The sequence below is a fragment of the Hemitrygon akajei genome, chromosome 6 (assembly GCF_048418815.1).
Source record: "Hemitrygon akajei chromosome 6, sHemAka1.3, whole genome shotgun sequence".
Classification (NCBI taxonomy): Eukaryota; Metazoa; Chordata; class Chondrichthyes; order Myliobatiformes; family Dasyatidae; genus Hemitrygon; species Hemitrygon akajei.
Genome location: NC_133129.1, coordinates 139,332,173 through 139,345,267, shown reverse-complemented (window position 1 = coordinate 139,345,267; position 13,095 = coordinate 139,332,173). Strand labels below are relative to the sequence as shown.

Here is a 13,095-nt window from a genome sequence, read left to right as displayed (position 1 = left end):
CTTCTATATTTGGGGAATGTTGGGTTTTAAAGGGGGAGAAGTGTTGTAATGTGAGTATTATTAAAAGTAAGTTAATACTAATCGGGAAGCTGTTGGTAGCAAGAGGCGGGATCCGGGGTTGGCGGGGTCTTTACTTCCGCTCTTTTTACTCCCAGTATGCATTGTATATAGTTTCTTCACCCATGCCACACGAGGTACCTGGAAGCTTCTGTATTGTAAATATCATTTCCCGTCCCAGATAAAGATGCTCTTTTGGCCATCAAGTTGTCGAGTGGTCTTTTTGTAAAGTAGAAGTTACCAGATATATGATAATAGAATAAACATATGAATTAATTTGAGTATATATATAATTAAATTAAATTAGCAGTTCAAAAATAGAAATAAAAAAGTAGTGAGGTAGTGTTCATAGATTCAAGGTCCATTCAGAAATACTACAGTAGAGGGGAAGAAGCTGTTCCTGAATCACTGAGTGTATGCCTTCAGACTTCTGTACCTCCTTCCTGGCTATAGCAATGAAAACAGGCATGACCTAGGTGATGGGAAAATTAATGATAGATACTGCTTTTTTGAGGCGTTACTTCTCGAAGATGTCCTGGATACTATGGAGGCTAGTGCCCATGATGGAGTTGACTGAGTTTACAATTCTCTGTTGCTTATTTTGGTCCTATGCAGCAGTGCCCCCACCCCTCACACCAGATAGTGATGCAGCCCGTTAAAATGCTCTCCGTGGTACTTCTGTAGAAATTTGAATGGCTTTGGTGACATAGCAAATTTCCTCAAACTCCTAATGAAATATAGCTGCTGTCATGACTTCTTTGTAACTGCTTTGTAATGTTGGGTCCAGGACAGAGCCTCACAGATATTGACACCCACGAACTTAAAGTTGCTCACTCTTTCCATTTCTTATTCATCTATGAGAACTGGCACATGTTCCCTCGTCTTACCCTTTCTGAAGTTCACAATCAGTTCTTTGGCCCTACGTCGAGTACATTGTTGTGGCTGCGACACCACTCAACTAACTAATAAATCTCACTCCTGTACTCCCTCTCATCACCATCTGAAATCAGCCAATAGTTGTATCATCAACAAATTTATAGATGGCATTTGAGCTGTGCCTAGCTACACAGTCAAGGGCATAGACAGAGTAGAGTAGTGAGCTAAGCACATTTACCTGAGGTGCACCAGTGCTGCCTGTCAGTGAGGTGGAGATGTTATTTCCAGTCCACTCAGATTGCAGTCGTCTGGTTAGAAAGTCAAGGATCCATTTGCAGAGGAAGGTAGAGGTCCAGGTCCTTGAGCATTTTGCTCAGAACTGTAGGAATGATGGTCTTAAATGCTGAGCTGTGGTCAATAAACAGCATCCTGACATAGGTATCTAAATTGTCCAGGTGATCCAAGGTCGCGTGAAGAGTCAACAAGCTTGCTTCTGCCATAGACCTATTGTGGTGATAGGCAAATTGCAGTGGGTTGAGGTTCTTTCTGAGAAAGGAGTTATTTCTAGACATAATCAACCTCTCAAAGCACTTTGAGAATTGAGTGCTACTGACCAATAGCTGTCATTGCAGCTGATCCAGTTCTTCTTGGTTACTGGTATAATTTCAACTCAGTTTCCATACCGCATTGCTATATCCTGGCTCATCTCAACACATCCAACTACCTCCCTCCACCCCCCAGCAATTAAACCTAAATCTGTCTCTGGTGTCCTAACCTACTTTGTGGGATACTGATTCTTCAGTGACTGGAGCCCAAGACTCACCCACCTCCCTCTACCAGGCTTGTCTCCCCTAAGCTACTTCTCAGTATGACCTAGGATGATTGCGACATCCAGTTCTTTCTTTCTTTGGTGGACAGGCTACATCCTGTCATCATATCTCTTCATAGAGCAATAAAAACCTTGTTCCTTCATATCCTTCAAAAATACCATTATTTCTGATTTCATTTTAGATTTCAGAAGCTTAAAAAGCAGCCATTATCTCTTTTGTGGCTCAAGTGTTAATTACTTGTCTATTGGCATTGCTTGTTTTGTTGCCTTCTCTGATCTCGTATCAAGCTCCTTTTCTCTACTGCTTTGCTACATCTAGGTCCAAGAAACATGGTGTGAAAAATTTACTTGGCTGTAATGACTGTGAAGAACAAATCTTTGCAAGCAGTTTTAGATACACTTTAATAAACTCTTGGCAATGGTGTTTAAGACAATAGAGTGACATGCACTTAAGGAATTAGTTGACAGATAAGAGTAATGTTTTCATTTATAATTTTAAAAATTTGATTAAATGGAATGTGGGCATTGCTGGCAAGGCCAGAATTTAATGGCCACGACTCATTGCTCTAAGAAAGTGATGGTGAATTTCATTCTTGAACTACTGTAGACTATATTTTGAAGGTGAACCCATATTGCTATTGAAAAAGGGATTCCTTGATTTAGTTTGAACAATGGTAAAGGAACATTTTACTTCTGAGTCAGAATAATGTGTGACTTTCAAGGGAACTGGCAGGTGGTACTGCATTTGCCCTCTTGCGTGGTAGAGTGGAAAGATTGCTCAATTCATTTAAGTAAACCATTGTCAAAAGACTACAGCCAAGCAGATAAAATATTAAATTGTACTATGTAGACTTTAAATAAAAGAATAAAGTGATTAGACTTAGCTCAGTCATTAGAATTCGGCCTCTCATTTTGTTCCCTAAGTAAAAATTCAGAAGGCAATGAGAGTGATTTCAAAATTACTTTGCTTTAATTAAATACATTCAAGATTTTTTTTTCATTTTTCTCCCTGACTGACAAAATCATTCCTTTCCCTTCCATTAAAAGGAGAAAGGAACCAACAATAATGAAGGGTGTTAAGTGGTAATTGTGAAGTTTTCTTCGGCGGCTTTTGGTGGAGAAGCTTGCAGCCAGTTTTCTCTTGTTCATTAGTCTGTGAAAGAGATTTGAAAGGTTGAACATAGTTTCTATGTTTATATTCTTATACAAATATAGAATTCCATCTGAAAATGATTTATCTTCAAGTGAAAGAAATATCACAAAATCGGTTAAATATTTGTGTGTATATGCAACAGGAAGAGAATTCAATAGATTTTTAAAAAAATAAATAAACTATTCTTGGAAAAATTCCAGTGAAATGCCATTATTCTGAAGTGTGCTGTAAAGTTATGTGCAGATTGTCTGCTGTGGAGGTACATTTTAAGAGGAAAGCTGCTGTGTAAAGATGTTTGGCACCACAACTATAAATGGAAAGAACTCTTTATTGAAATGAGCGATATTAATTTATTGAAGTAATTTTCCCTGCCCCATTTTTCTCCTACTTTTTTTCCCCCTTTAATCTTAAGCGGTTCAAGATGTTAGTTCTTTCCTCCATTGTATCTATTGATTGCAGACTTATGATTTGTACGTACACACACACACACACACACACACACACACACACACACACACACACACACACACACACACACACACACACACACACACACACACACACACACTCCCTTTCAGAGGCAAGTTTCAAGGTCTATTTTTAGCTTTGTTCAAGATAATAAATGGTATAGCTTAATGTTGCTCATTTATCAACATTTTTTGGAGATGCCATTAACTACAGATGTTGTAATCTGGAGCACCTAAAATTACTGTTGCCACACATGGCTCTACTATGTTAATTCCTGCTCTGCATTTAAATATTTTAAAACAGTATTAAAATTTGTCCTCATTGTTGTTGAATAATACAATTCCTTCAAAGCTGCAGTACTTTCTTGGTCATCTGATCAAACAAACTCAATCAAGTCCTTAAGGGATGATGTCTATGCACACGGCCATGCTGATTACCCCTAATGAACCTCTTTCTTTCCAGATGTATTTATATCTTGCCCCTAAGAATTCCCTCCTGTAAGTTACCTACCACAGAAGATAGACTGACTGATCTATAGTTCTCTGCTTTTTTTTATTTGCACGGTTGCGTAGTGTTTAGAGTACTGCTCTTACAGCACTAGCAATCCAGGTTAAATTCCTGCCACTGTTTGTAGGGTGTGCCTATCTCCCTGCAATTGTGTGGGTTTGCTCCACGTGGCCCAGTCTCCTTCCACATTCTGCAGATGTACGGGTTGGGGTTAGTAAGTTGTGGTCATGCTATGTTGGTGCTGGAAGCATGGTGCCACTTGCGAGCTGCCCTCAGCACATACTCAATTTTGTGCTGGTTGTTGACACAAACAATACATTTCACTCTTTGTTTCAATGCATATGTGATGAATAAAGCCAATCTGCAGCACTGGAGGGCATAGGTCTAGGGAAGGTAGATTTAGAGAGGGCCTGATGCAGAACTTTGTACCCAAGTGAGTGGCTAGAATCTGGAATGTAGTGCCCTAGAGGATAATAGAGGCAGGTAATCTCACGGCATTTATTAAGTATTTCCAGATTAGTAATATTGATGTAGTTATTAAAGGGCAGAATAAGCAGGCAGAACCATATCACCAACTGATATCTTCATATATTTTAAAAAGTAAATAGAAACTACCACTCCAATGCTCTTTTACAAAATAAACTATATTGGCTCAGGAAAGAATGCAACAAGAAAACTGAAAACAAAAATAGAAGGCATGTTATCAGGGTGCTTCCACTACAGACCCTCACCTAGTAATTCTTATATCTAAAATTCAGACCTCAGAGACAGACATTCGCTATTTAGCCCACACAATTTATCCACTGCACGAACATCACTTCTTTTAAGGAAGAGATGAAAAGTGCAAGCAAGAAGAAGTAATTTAGGGAAGGTTTCAGAACCGTGTTGAAAGTTAATGAGCTAACATAATATTTGAGTGCCATGGCCTCTTTGCCCATTATACACAGTAGACCGAGATCAGCGCTCACAACAAAACAAAAACAAAATGCTGTGGAAGCTAGAAACAGGAAATGGAAGAAAAAGTGCTGGAAGGAACAAATCAATCAGCATCTGTGCAGAGAAATTGTTAATGTTTTACATCCTCAATCTTTGCATGCAATAAGATTCATTGACAAATGGCAGCTAGATAACCCACAGTTCTCTATACCCGAGCAACTACTCGTGTTAATGTTCCTTCAAGAGCAGTCGTGATTGCCCAGGGCTCCAATGAATTTTCAAAGCAATAAGGAAAATAGTGGGATTTTCTTCAGTTAAGATTGATTAATTAAGCAAAGATTGGAAACTAAACTTGTAACTTGCACTTCTCTATGGGTCATTATTATACCTTACCAAAACAATGATGAGAGCAGAACACCTTAAACAAAATCTACTGACCGACTGGAAGACAAGAAGAAAGAAAACAAGGAAATGTAACAACAAGAACACACAAAATGTAGTAGCAGGAATACTCCACCAGACCCTTGAAGCCTGCCCCACCATTCAATCTGATCATGGCTGATTTAGACAGTGGAGAATGTGTGGAGCAGGTTAAGACCTACAAGTATCTGGGAGTACAGTTAGACGAGAAGCTAGACTGGACTGCCAACACAGATGCCTTGTGCAGGAAGGCACAGAGTCGACTGTACTTCCTAAGAAGGTTGGCGTCATTCAATGTCTGTAGTGAGATGCTGAAGATGTTCTATAGGTCAGTTGTGGAGAGCGCCCTCTTCTTTGTGGTGGCGTGTTGGGGAGGAAGTATTAAGAAGAGGGACGCCTCACGTCTTAATAAGCTGGTAAGGAAGGCGGGCTCTGTCGTGGGCAAAGTACTGGAGGGTTTAACATCGGTAGCTGAGCGAAGGGCGCTGAGTAGGCTACGGTCAATTATGGATAACTCTGAACATCCTCTACATAGCACCATCCAGAGACAGAGAAGCAGTTTCAGCGACAGGTTACTATCGATGCAATGCTCCTCAGACAGGATGAAGAGATCAATACTCCCCAATGCCATTAGGCTTTACAATTCTACCGCCAGGACTTAAGAACTTTTTAAAAGCTATTATTAATGCTTTTTGAGATAGTGATTTAGATGCATATCATATTTTTTTACTGAGTTAAGTATTGTATGTAATTAGTTTTGCTACAACAAGTGTATGGGACATTGGAAAAAAGTTGAATTTCCCCATGGGGATGAATGAAGTATCTATCTATCTATCTATCTATCTATCTATCTTCTGTGCCAGTTCCCCATAATTTCCAGTTCCACATTCTATGAAATTTTTTTCTAACTCCACCTTAAATATACCTAATGATCTGGGCTGTACCATTATCAAGGATTGTTTTAAATGCATCTATGTTCCCTTGTTCATGATTTCCCACCATTTTCTTTACAGTGGGCTAGCAGCCCAGGTTACATGACAAGGAAATATCTAAATGGTAGACCGTTAGAAAGGAAAGTATTGCATCTACTCAGAAAAAAAATCATTACAGCCCAATTTTAGGATACTTGATTGTTAATTAGGTAGTATACAGATACCAGTGTTATCCAAATCAGAAAATCTTAATGGGTGCCAAATGGATTGAAGTCTGATAAAAGCTCCAACAGTTTCAATAAATTCAGCCATGAGGATCCATACTAATATTTTTGAAAAACATTCTTGTTTCAGAGTACAGTTGATGCAAAATGGCTTTGATTTCTGTGGACAGCACACCTCACTATACAAAGACAAGTTTTGGAGCAGATGTCGATCCCATGAAATTCTACTCCACAACATATTCAACTTCCTATGGTAAGAGAGTGCAGTGTGATCCTTTGTGCTACTGAGGGTTTATTGGAAGAGGTTAGTGTGCAGTGCTAGAAGCTCAGTGCTAAGAATCCACAATTGAAAATTGGTTAGTATGTCAAGTCCCAGTATAGGTGATCTAAGATCATTGATTTAACAATGCTTGGTTAATTGTCAATGCTTGGTATGAACCTATCTCTTAAGGCTTAATTCAAAACAAGCCCAACAATGATGACATTATTTTCTGTCACATATTTATGATCCCTTTCTAAAATGGCTTTGAGCAATGCCAGATAATTATTATTCATATCTCTCACACCTAACCATAATGAGGCACACAGATCACAGAAAATTGCTAGTCGAACTCTCTGTTGGTAGAAGTGCAATGGGTCCATACCTCAGAAGTTTGGGTAAAATCATGTTTTTTGATGCAGATTAAAAGAAACTTGGATTGTGTTTGGAAATAAGTGCTGACATTGTGATGTACAGCTAACCTGTATTGTTTTGACACAGATTTTGTGTTCCCACTTCATTAGCATGATGGTAGCATCCATCAAACACTAAGCATGCTATTTATTGCATTAGCTCTTATCCACAAGAGGCAATCAGATACTGAAACCAGTGAGTGCTGCCTGAAGCCATGACTTCACCACTTAAATGAAAGATTATCATAATTTCTAATTCCAAGCCTTCAAAAAGACTGTCGTTAACTATGGTGAAACTTGGCAGAAGACTGTATCCCTGTTCTTTGACTTTTCTATAAACAACTTGGTTTGTGGGAAGAGGGGAGAGAGGTCCATTGTCTTCAGTGACCTAGGAGTCATCCTGGAGTACCAAGAGGCATGAATGAGAGGAGGTCAATGTTATGAGTAGAAGAACCAGATATAGATTAGGTAAATGAACATGGCACTGGGAAAGGTAGTATGATTTCACTTGAGGTTAGTAGACAGGTCTACTAATCCTATCTCTCACTAGCTTCCTGCACTGTTCAGACCTAAATACTCTCATCCTAAGCAAGAGAAAATCTGGAGATGCTGGAAATTCAAGCAACACACCCAAAATGTTGGAGAAGCTTAGCAGGCCGGGCAGCATCCATGGAAAAGAGTGCAGTCATCAATTCAGGCCAAGACCCTTTGGCAGGACTGGAGAAAAAAAAAGAGGAGTAGAGTTAAAAGATGGGGGGGGAGGGGAGGGAGAAACACAAGGTATAGGTGAAACCAGGAGGGGGAGGGGTGAAGTAAAGTGTTGGGAAGTTGATTGGTGAAAGAGATACAGGGCTGGAGAAGGGGGAATATAATAGAAGAGGACAGAAGGCCATGGAAGAAAAGAAAAGGGGGGATGAGTACCAGAGGGAGGTGATAACAGACAAGGAGATAAGGTGAAAGAGGGTAAAAGGGATGGGTGAAGTGGGCGCGGGCATTACCGGAAGATCGAGAAATTGTTGTTCATGCCATCAGGGTGGAAGCTACCCAGAAAGAATGTCCATCTACCCTCCCGTTCACCATTCCCCATCACCTTTACCCTCTCTCACCCTTTCTCCTTACCTGCCCATCACCTCCCTCTGTTGCTGCTCCCCCTTTTCTTTCTTCCATGACTTTCTGTCCTCTCCTATTAAATTCCCCTTCTCCAGCCCTGTATCTCTTTCACCAATCAACTTCCCAGCTCTTTACTTCATCCCTTCCCCTCCTGGTTTCACCTATCACATTGTGTTTCTCCCTCCCCTTCCCCCACCTTTTAACTCTATTCCTCATCTTTTTTTCTCCAGTCCTGCTGAAGGGTATCGGCCCGAAACATTGACTACACTCTTTTCCATAGATGCTGCCTGGCCTGCTGAGTTCCTCCAGCATTTTGTGTGTGTTACTTATATACCCATCACTCTACTTTTAGAGAATCACTATTCTTATCTGACATAATGTGTTCCAGCACACTGTACACTCACTTATTCTGCAAGGCACACCACACCCAGCAGCCGCAGAACACAATCATCTATTCTGTAATAGCAGGATCCATCATTACCCTGCCCCAGCTACTGACAATTGCCTTTTGATCAGGTCAGCAGGTGTTTCCAGATCACTTAGACTATTCAGATTATTCAGATGATTCAGTATTCAGATTAGCAGAAGCCTCCGGATGAGGAAGACCTAGGAAAGAATAGTGGAGTGAACGGGGAGGAGCTAGGTTAAATGCAAAAGTGCATAGAACTTCAAGTTAGATCAAGGTCATGATCTACAATGAGCGTGTTATCATAATTTCCAAGTTACCAGTACTTATAATTGAAGTAAGGGATTAATTACAATTCTGAAATGGAACTCGCTTCTTCTGTTCCTATTCATGGAAGCCTGAATTAGATTGGAGTATTCTCTCACTATTCATAGGGCAGAATGAATCTGGACTACAGTGTTGTTTAGCAAGTTACATTCAGAACAACATACACAAAATGCTGGAGGAACTCAGCAGGCCAGGCCTGCCAAATGGTTTTGGGCCAAAACGTGGACAGTACACTTTTCCATAGATGCTGAATGGCCTGCTGAGTTCCTCCAGTATTCTGTGTGTGCTGCTTGGATTTCCAGCATCTACAGATTTTCACTTGTTTGTGATTAAGTTACATTCAGATATTGGTATTTATTTAAACAATGATTGTTACTGTGGAGACTCAAGAATCTGCAGATGCTGGAATCTGGAACAAAAAAGAAGCTGTTGGAAGAACTCAGCCAGGTAGGCAGCATCCGTGGAGCAAAAATGGACAGTTGACATTTTGGGTTGAGACCCTTCCTTTTGGGTCTGGGACTATGGTGTGAAATTTCCAGAGAACGTTCTTGGAGTGTGTGGGAGGGAATTCAGCCATCTGTCAAACTTCACCTATGTTCACTCAGAGGTGATCAACCAATAGTCTAGTGTTCTATCAAAAAAAAGTCTTACTGAATTTGGAAAATACATAGATTTGCAAGTGACCAAGCAGAGCATCGGTGGCACCCGGGCCTATGATACGTAGGCTCATCTGTAATATTAATAGAAATTTTAGCACTTCTCTGCATAACTATAGTCAAATGCAAAATAATGAAACAAAACACATGCAAAGCTATTCAGACCAAAGAAGTCTTTTATCTGCAAACATCAGGTGGTTAATGATTTTATTAAACCTGTGCTTTTTTAAGTGACCATTCTGGGGAATTTCTATCAGTGCACATGTGTGCCAAACCTGACTGTTTAGATTATTTAGATTCATACTTATTCTGTTTAGTTTGCATCCAATCCACCAGGAGAAAACCCATCAAACCATTATCAATGCAATAGCTTTAATAAATTCCATAGAACCATTGTGAAAATCAACCACCATCTTACAGCATGTACAATGTTATTGTAATTGTCCAGTGGCACATTAACAGATGTATTAATTATCCAGTATAGTCCCACCTTGCCAAATCCGACATCCAGTCTTGGTTGAACACTTGCTTGATGATAGTAAATTTCTAGACTTTGGTGTGAAGACTAGATGCATAGATGAGATGATGAAGATTGGCAGTTGTAAAACACCCTTCTACAGCAGAGATCAGAACTGGAAGAGGTTGAAGTGAATGGAACATCATCACCTTTGCTCTGCACAGTTCCTATGCTACATTATTTATTCCACCTTGAAGGTTTAATACTGGTTTGCATCCCTGGATTCAATTATGTTTACTTATAATGCTTTATAAGATCATTCGGATTTGTTTGTGTTGTGTTTACAAGTCTTGCTAATACAAAATGCATGTTTCTTCAAGTATTCTCCAGTGGCAACTTATCAGGTAGAAACAGGATCCTTTTTTTTTTACTTTTGCTGCTTCTAAAGTTTTACCATGCCTGCCAGCAGTGTAGGCAAATTACTTTTAAAATTATGGCCTTTGATTGGGCATTTTGCTGATATGCACTCCTGGCAGGCATAACTTTAATGAGATTGTTATTAATATCACACATCATTTAACTTATTAGAAGACATAGCTGAAAGCTGATCAAATCATTTTCTATGGATAAACTGCATCTTCAAATGCTTCTACTTGTAGCTTTGCTTTTTGTCAATTTTTGGAAAGATAACAGGGATATACTTTATTCACCCTGAACCTCCACTAATTAAGTTTTACATCTGAAAATCAACTGATAAACTACAGTGGCATTCATGGAGAATTTTATGATCTTGCAGTTTTAGGTTGGGGAGATTGAGTGAAGCAGGAAAGAAAAAAAAGACAAAGATCAAGTCAATAATATATTTGTTTTCTAGGTCATGAACACTTTGTACCCAGGACAGGTGTGCATTCTGGAGCAGGATATGTCACAAATATAAGACCTGCCCTACACTACACTTCCTCTATAGACAGACTTGACAATCCAGTTCTTTGGTAAGAGGACCTTAATAAATGCAGTTGATTGAATAATATATCAAAACATTAAAATTTTATTGATCTTGATAATCTGAGTCAGAAGGAATTAGGAGTAAAAACAGAAAATGGTGAAAGGTACAGAATGTTCCTGGTATCCAGCACCATTATGTGACAAGTTACACCATTATGCATCTTGGTAGCATAACAGTTAGCGTGATGTTATTAATGTCGTGACTTTGGACCTTGGAGTTCAATCCCAACATCCTCTGTAAGGAGTCTTTGTACATCCTCCTCATGGAATGAGTGAGTTTGCTCTGGGTCTAATTGTACAATAATATATGTGGTTTATCCAGCTATTAAGAAGATTACAGAAGTTCACAAGCAGGTTAACACAGACAAAATGCTGGATATCTCAGCAGGTCAGGCAGCATCTGTGGAGGAAAATTAACAGTCAACATTTTGAGCCGAGACCCCTTCAAGACATAGCCTGAAACAGCAACAGTTTAATTTCCTCTATAGGCAATATAAGACCTGTCCTATACTACACCTCCTCTATAGACAAATTTGACAATCCAGTCCTTGGGTAAGAATGGATAACATGCTAAGATCCCCTAGCATTTTATGGGTATTGTTCAAGATTTCCGGTGGTGGCAGAATCTTTCATGGCTCTGGTTCATGGACAGGTTGATGGAGATGACACATAGTTGGAAAATAAAACTTAGAGCAAAGCAATGCAGAATGTAGCATTCAGGAAACAACAGGCCAACAGATTGAAATTATTTATGTAGGGATGAATAGCTTGAAATATTTAATTTATCTTTCTGTACTGTTCCCTTTAGGCAACTTTTACAGGATAACTATCTCTCAGTAATAAAGAAACACTTTGTTCCTTATGGACACCCAGATGGAAAAGAAGATTTTCCTCACAAGTTACATTCCATAGGCAGTGGATTCATGCGGACAAAGCCATTGAACTTCCCATTCCTCAAAGATGTAAGAAAACATTCAAAATTTGAAAAGCTTTTGGGTCTAGTGGTTAATTGGTTAGAAATTACTTTTCTTTTCTAATTCTGGATCCGGATTCTGTTTGAAGTTTTGACTGAGGAATACAAATTAAACATAAAGTTGGCAGCAATTCAGCATCTTTTGATGGGAAACCGAAGCATGAAAGTGGTCAAATATAAAAATAAGGCAGGAAAAGGTGTTCTTGGAAAGTTGGGCTGAGTTGCATCGGGCTCCTAGAGAGAAATTTCAGTTTATTTCAATGTACTGAACCTATCTTATATGCAGAACAAGGAAAGTTCCTGGAGCCCAATGGATAAAGCCCAGTTTACTATAAGAAGCAAGAGAAGAGATCGCTGTGCCTTTGGTGATGATCTTTGCACTCTCACTAGTGACAGGAATAGTACTAGATGATTGGACAGTAGCAAATGCTATTCCTCTGTTAATGAAAGTGAGTAGGGATAACACTGGGAATTATAGACAAGCAAGCCTTACTTCAGCATTGTGCAAATTATGGGAGAAAATTCTTAGGGACAGGGTTCATGAGGATTTGGAGAAGCAGTCTGATTAGGGATAGTCAGCATGACTTTGTGAGGGGCAGGTCATGTCTAACGAGCCTGATCAAATTCTTTGAGAATATGACAAAGCACATTGATGAAGATAGAGCAGTGGATGTGGTGTATATGGATTTTAGTAATGTGTTTGCTATGGTTCCCCATTGAAGGCTCATTCAGAAAGTCAAGAAGCATGGGATCCAGGGAAACTTGCTTGTTTATGAAACCTCTATACATGTGACTAATTATCTGTGAAAGAACGCATAAATTTTTTCAATAGGCTTGTTTGGTGGCAAGCCATTTTTCAGTTTACGATGCAAGCTCCCAATATAAAGCTTTGAGTGTGCTTGCGAGCTCAACCTGATTAAGTCATTATGAATTATGTTAGCAGACTAACAATTATTGAACATGTGTTACAGCAGCATATGTAAAATACACTTTGTAATCTTCTCTCACCATCTGCAACTGGAAAAGAAAACAGATTCCCATGTGCTAATGCCATAATATTTCATAATAAGGAATGCTAAAATTTACA

At 39.3% G+C, this 13,095-nt stretch overlaps 1 protein-coding gene across 6 annotated transcripts in view; it reads left to right on the top strand.

Annotated features, from left to right (window-relative positions):
• Window positions 1-13,095, top strand: part of saxo4 (stabilizer of axonemal microtubules 4) — a 152,548-nt gene that overhangs the window by 28,654 nt on the left and 110,799 nt on the right. For 4 of the 6 annotated variants that reach the window (XM_073049368.1, XM_073049370.1, XM_073049369.1 and 1 more), the window contains exons 2-4: window positions 6,533-6,655; window positions 10,905-11,022; window positions 11,844-11,997. In XM_073049368.1, coding sequence (XP_072905469.1) covers window positions 6,550-6,655; window positions 10,905-11,022; window positions 11,844-11,997 — 378 coding nt within the window. In that variant the 5' untranslated portion in view covers window positions 6,533-6,549. The remainder of the gene's footprint in view (window positions 1-6,532; window positions 6,656-10,904; window positions 11,023-11,843; window positions 11,998-13,095) is intronic. The other 2 variants (XM_073049372.1, XM_073049371.1) reach the window with 1 other exon arrangement.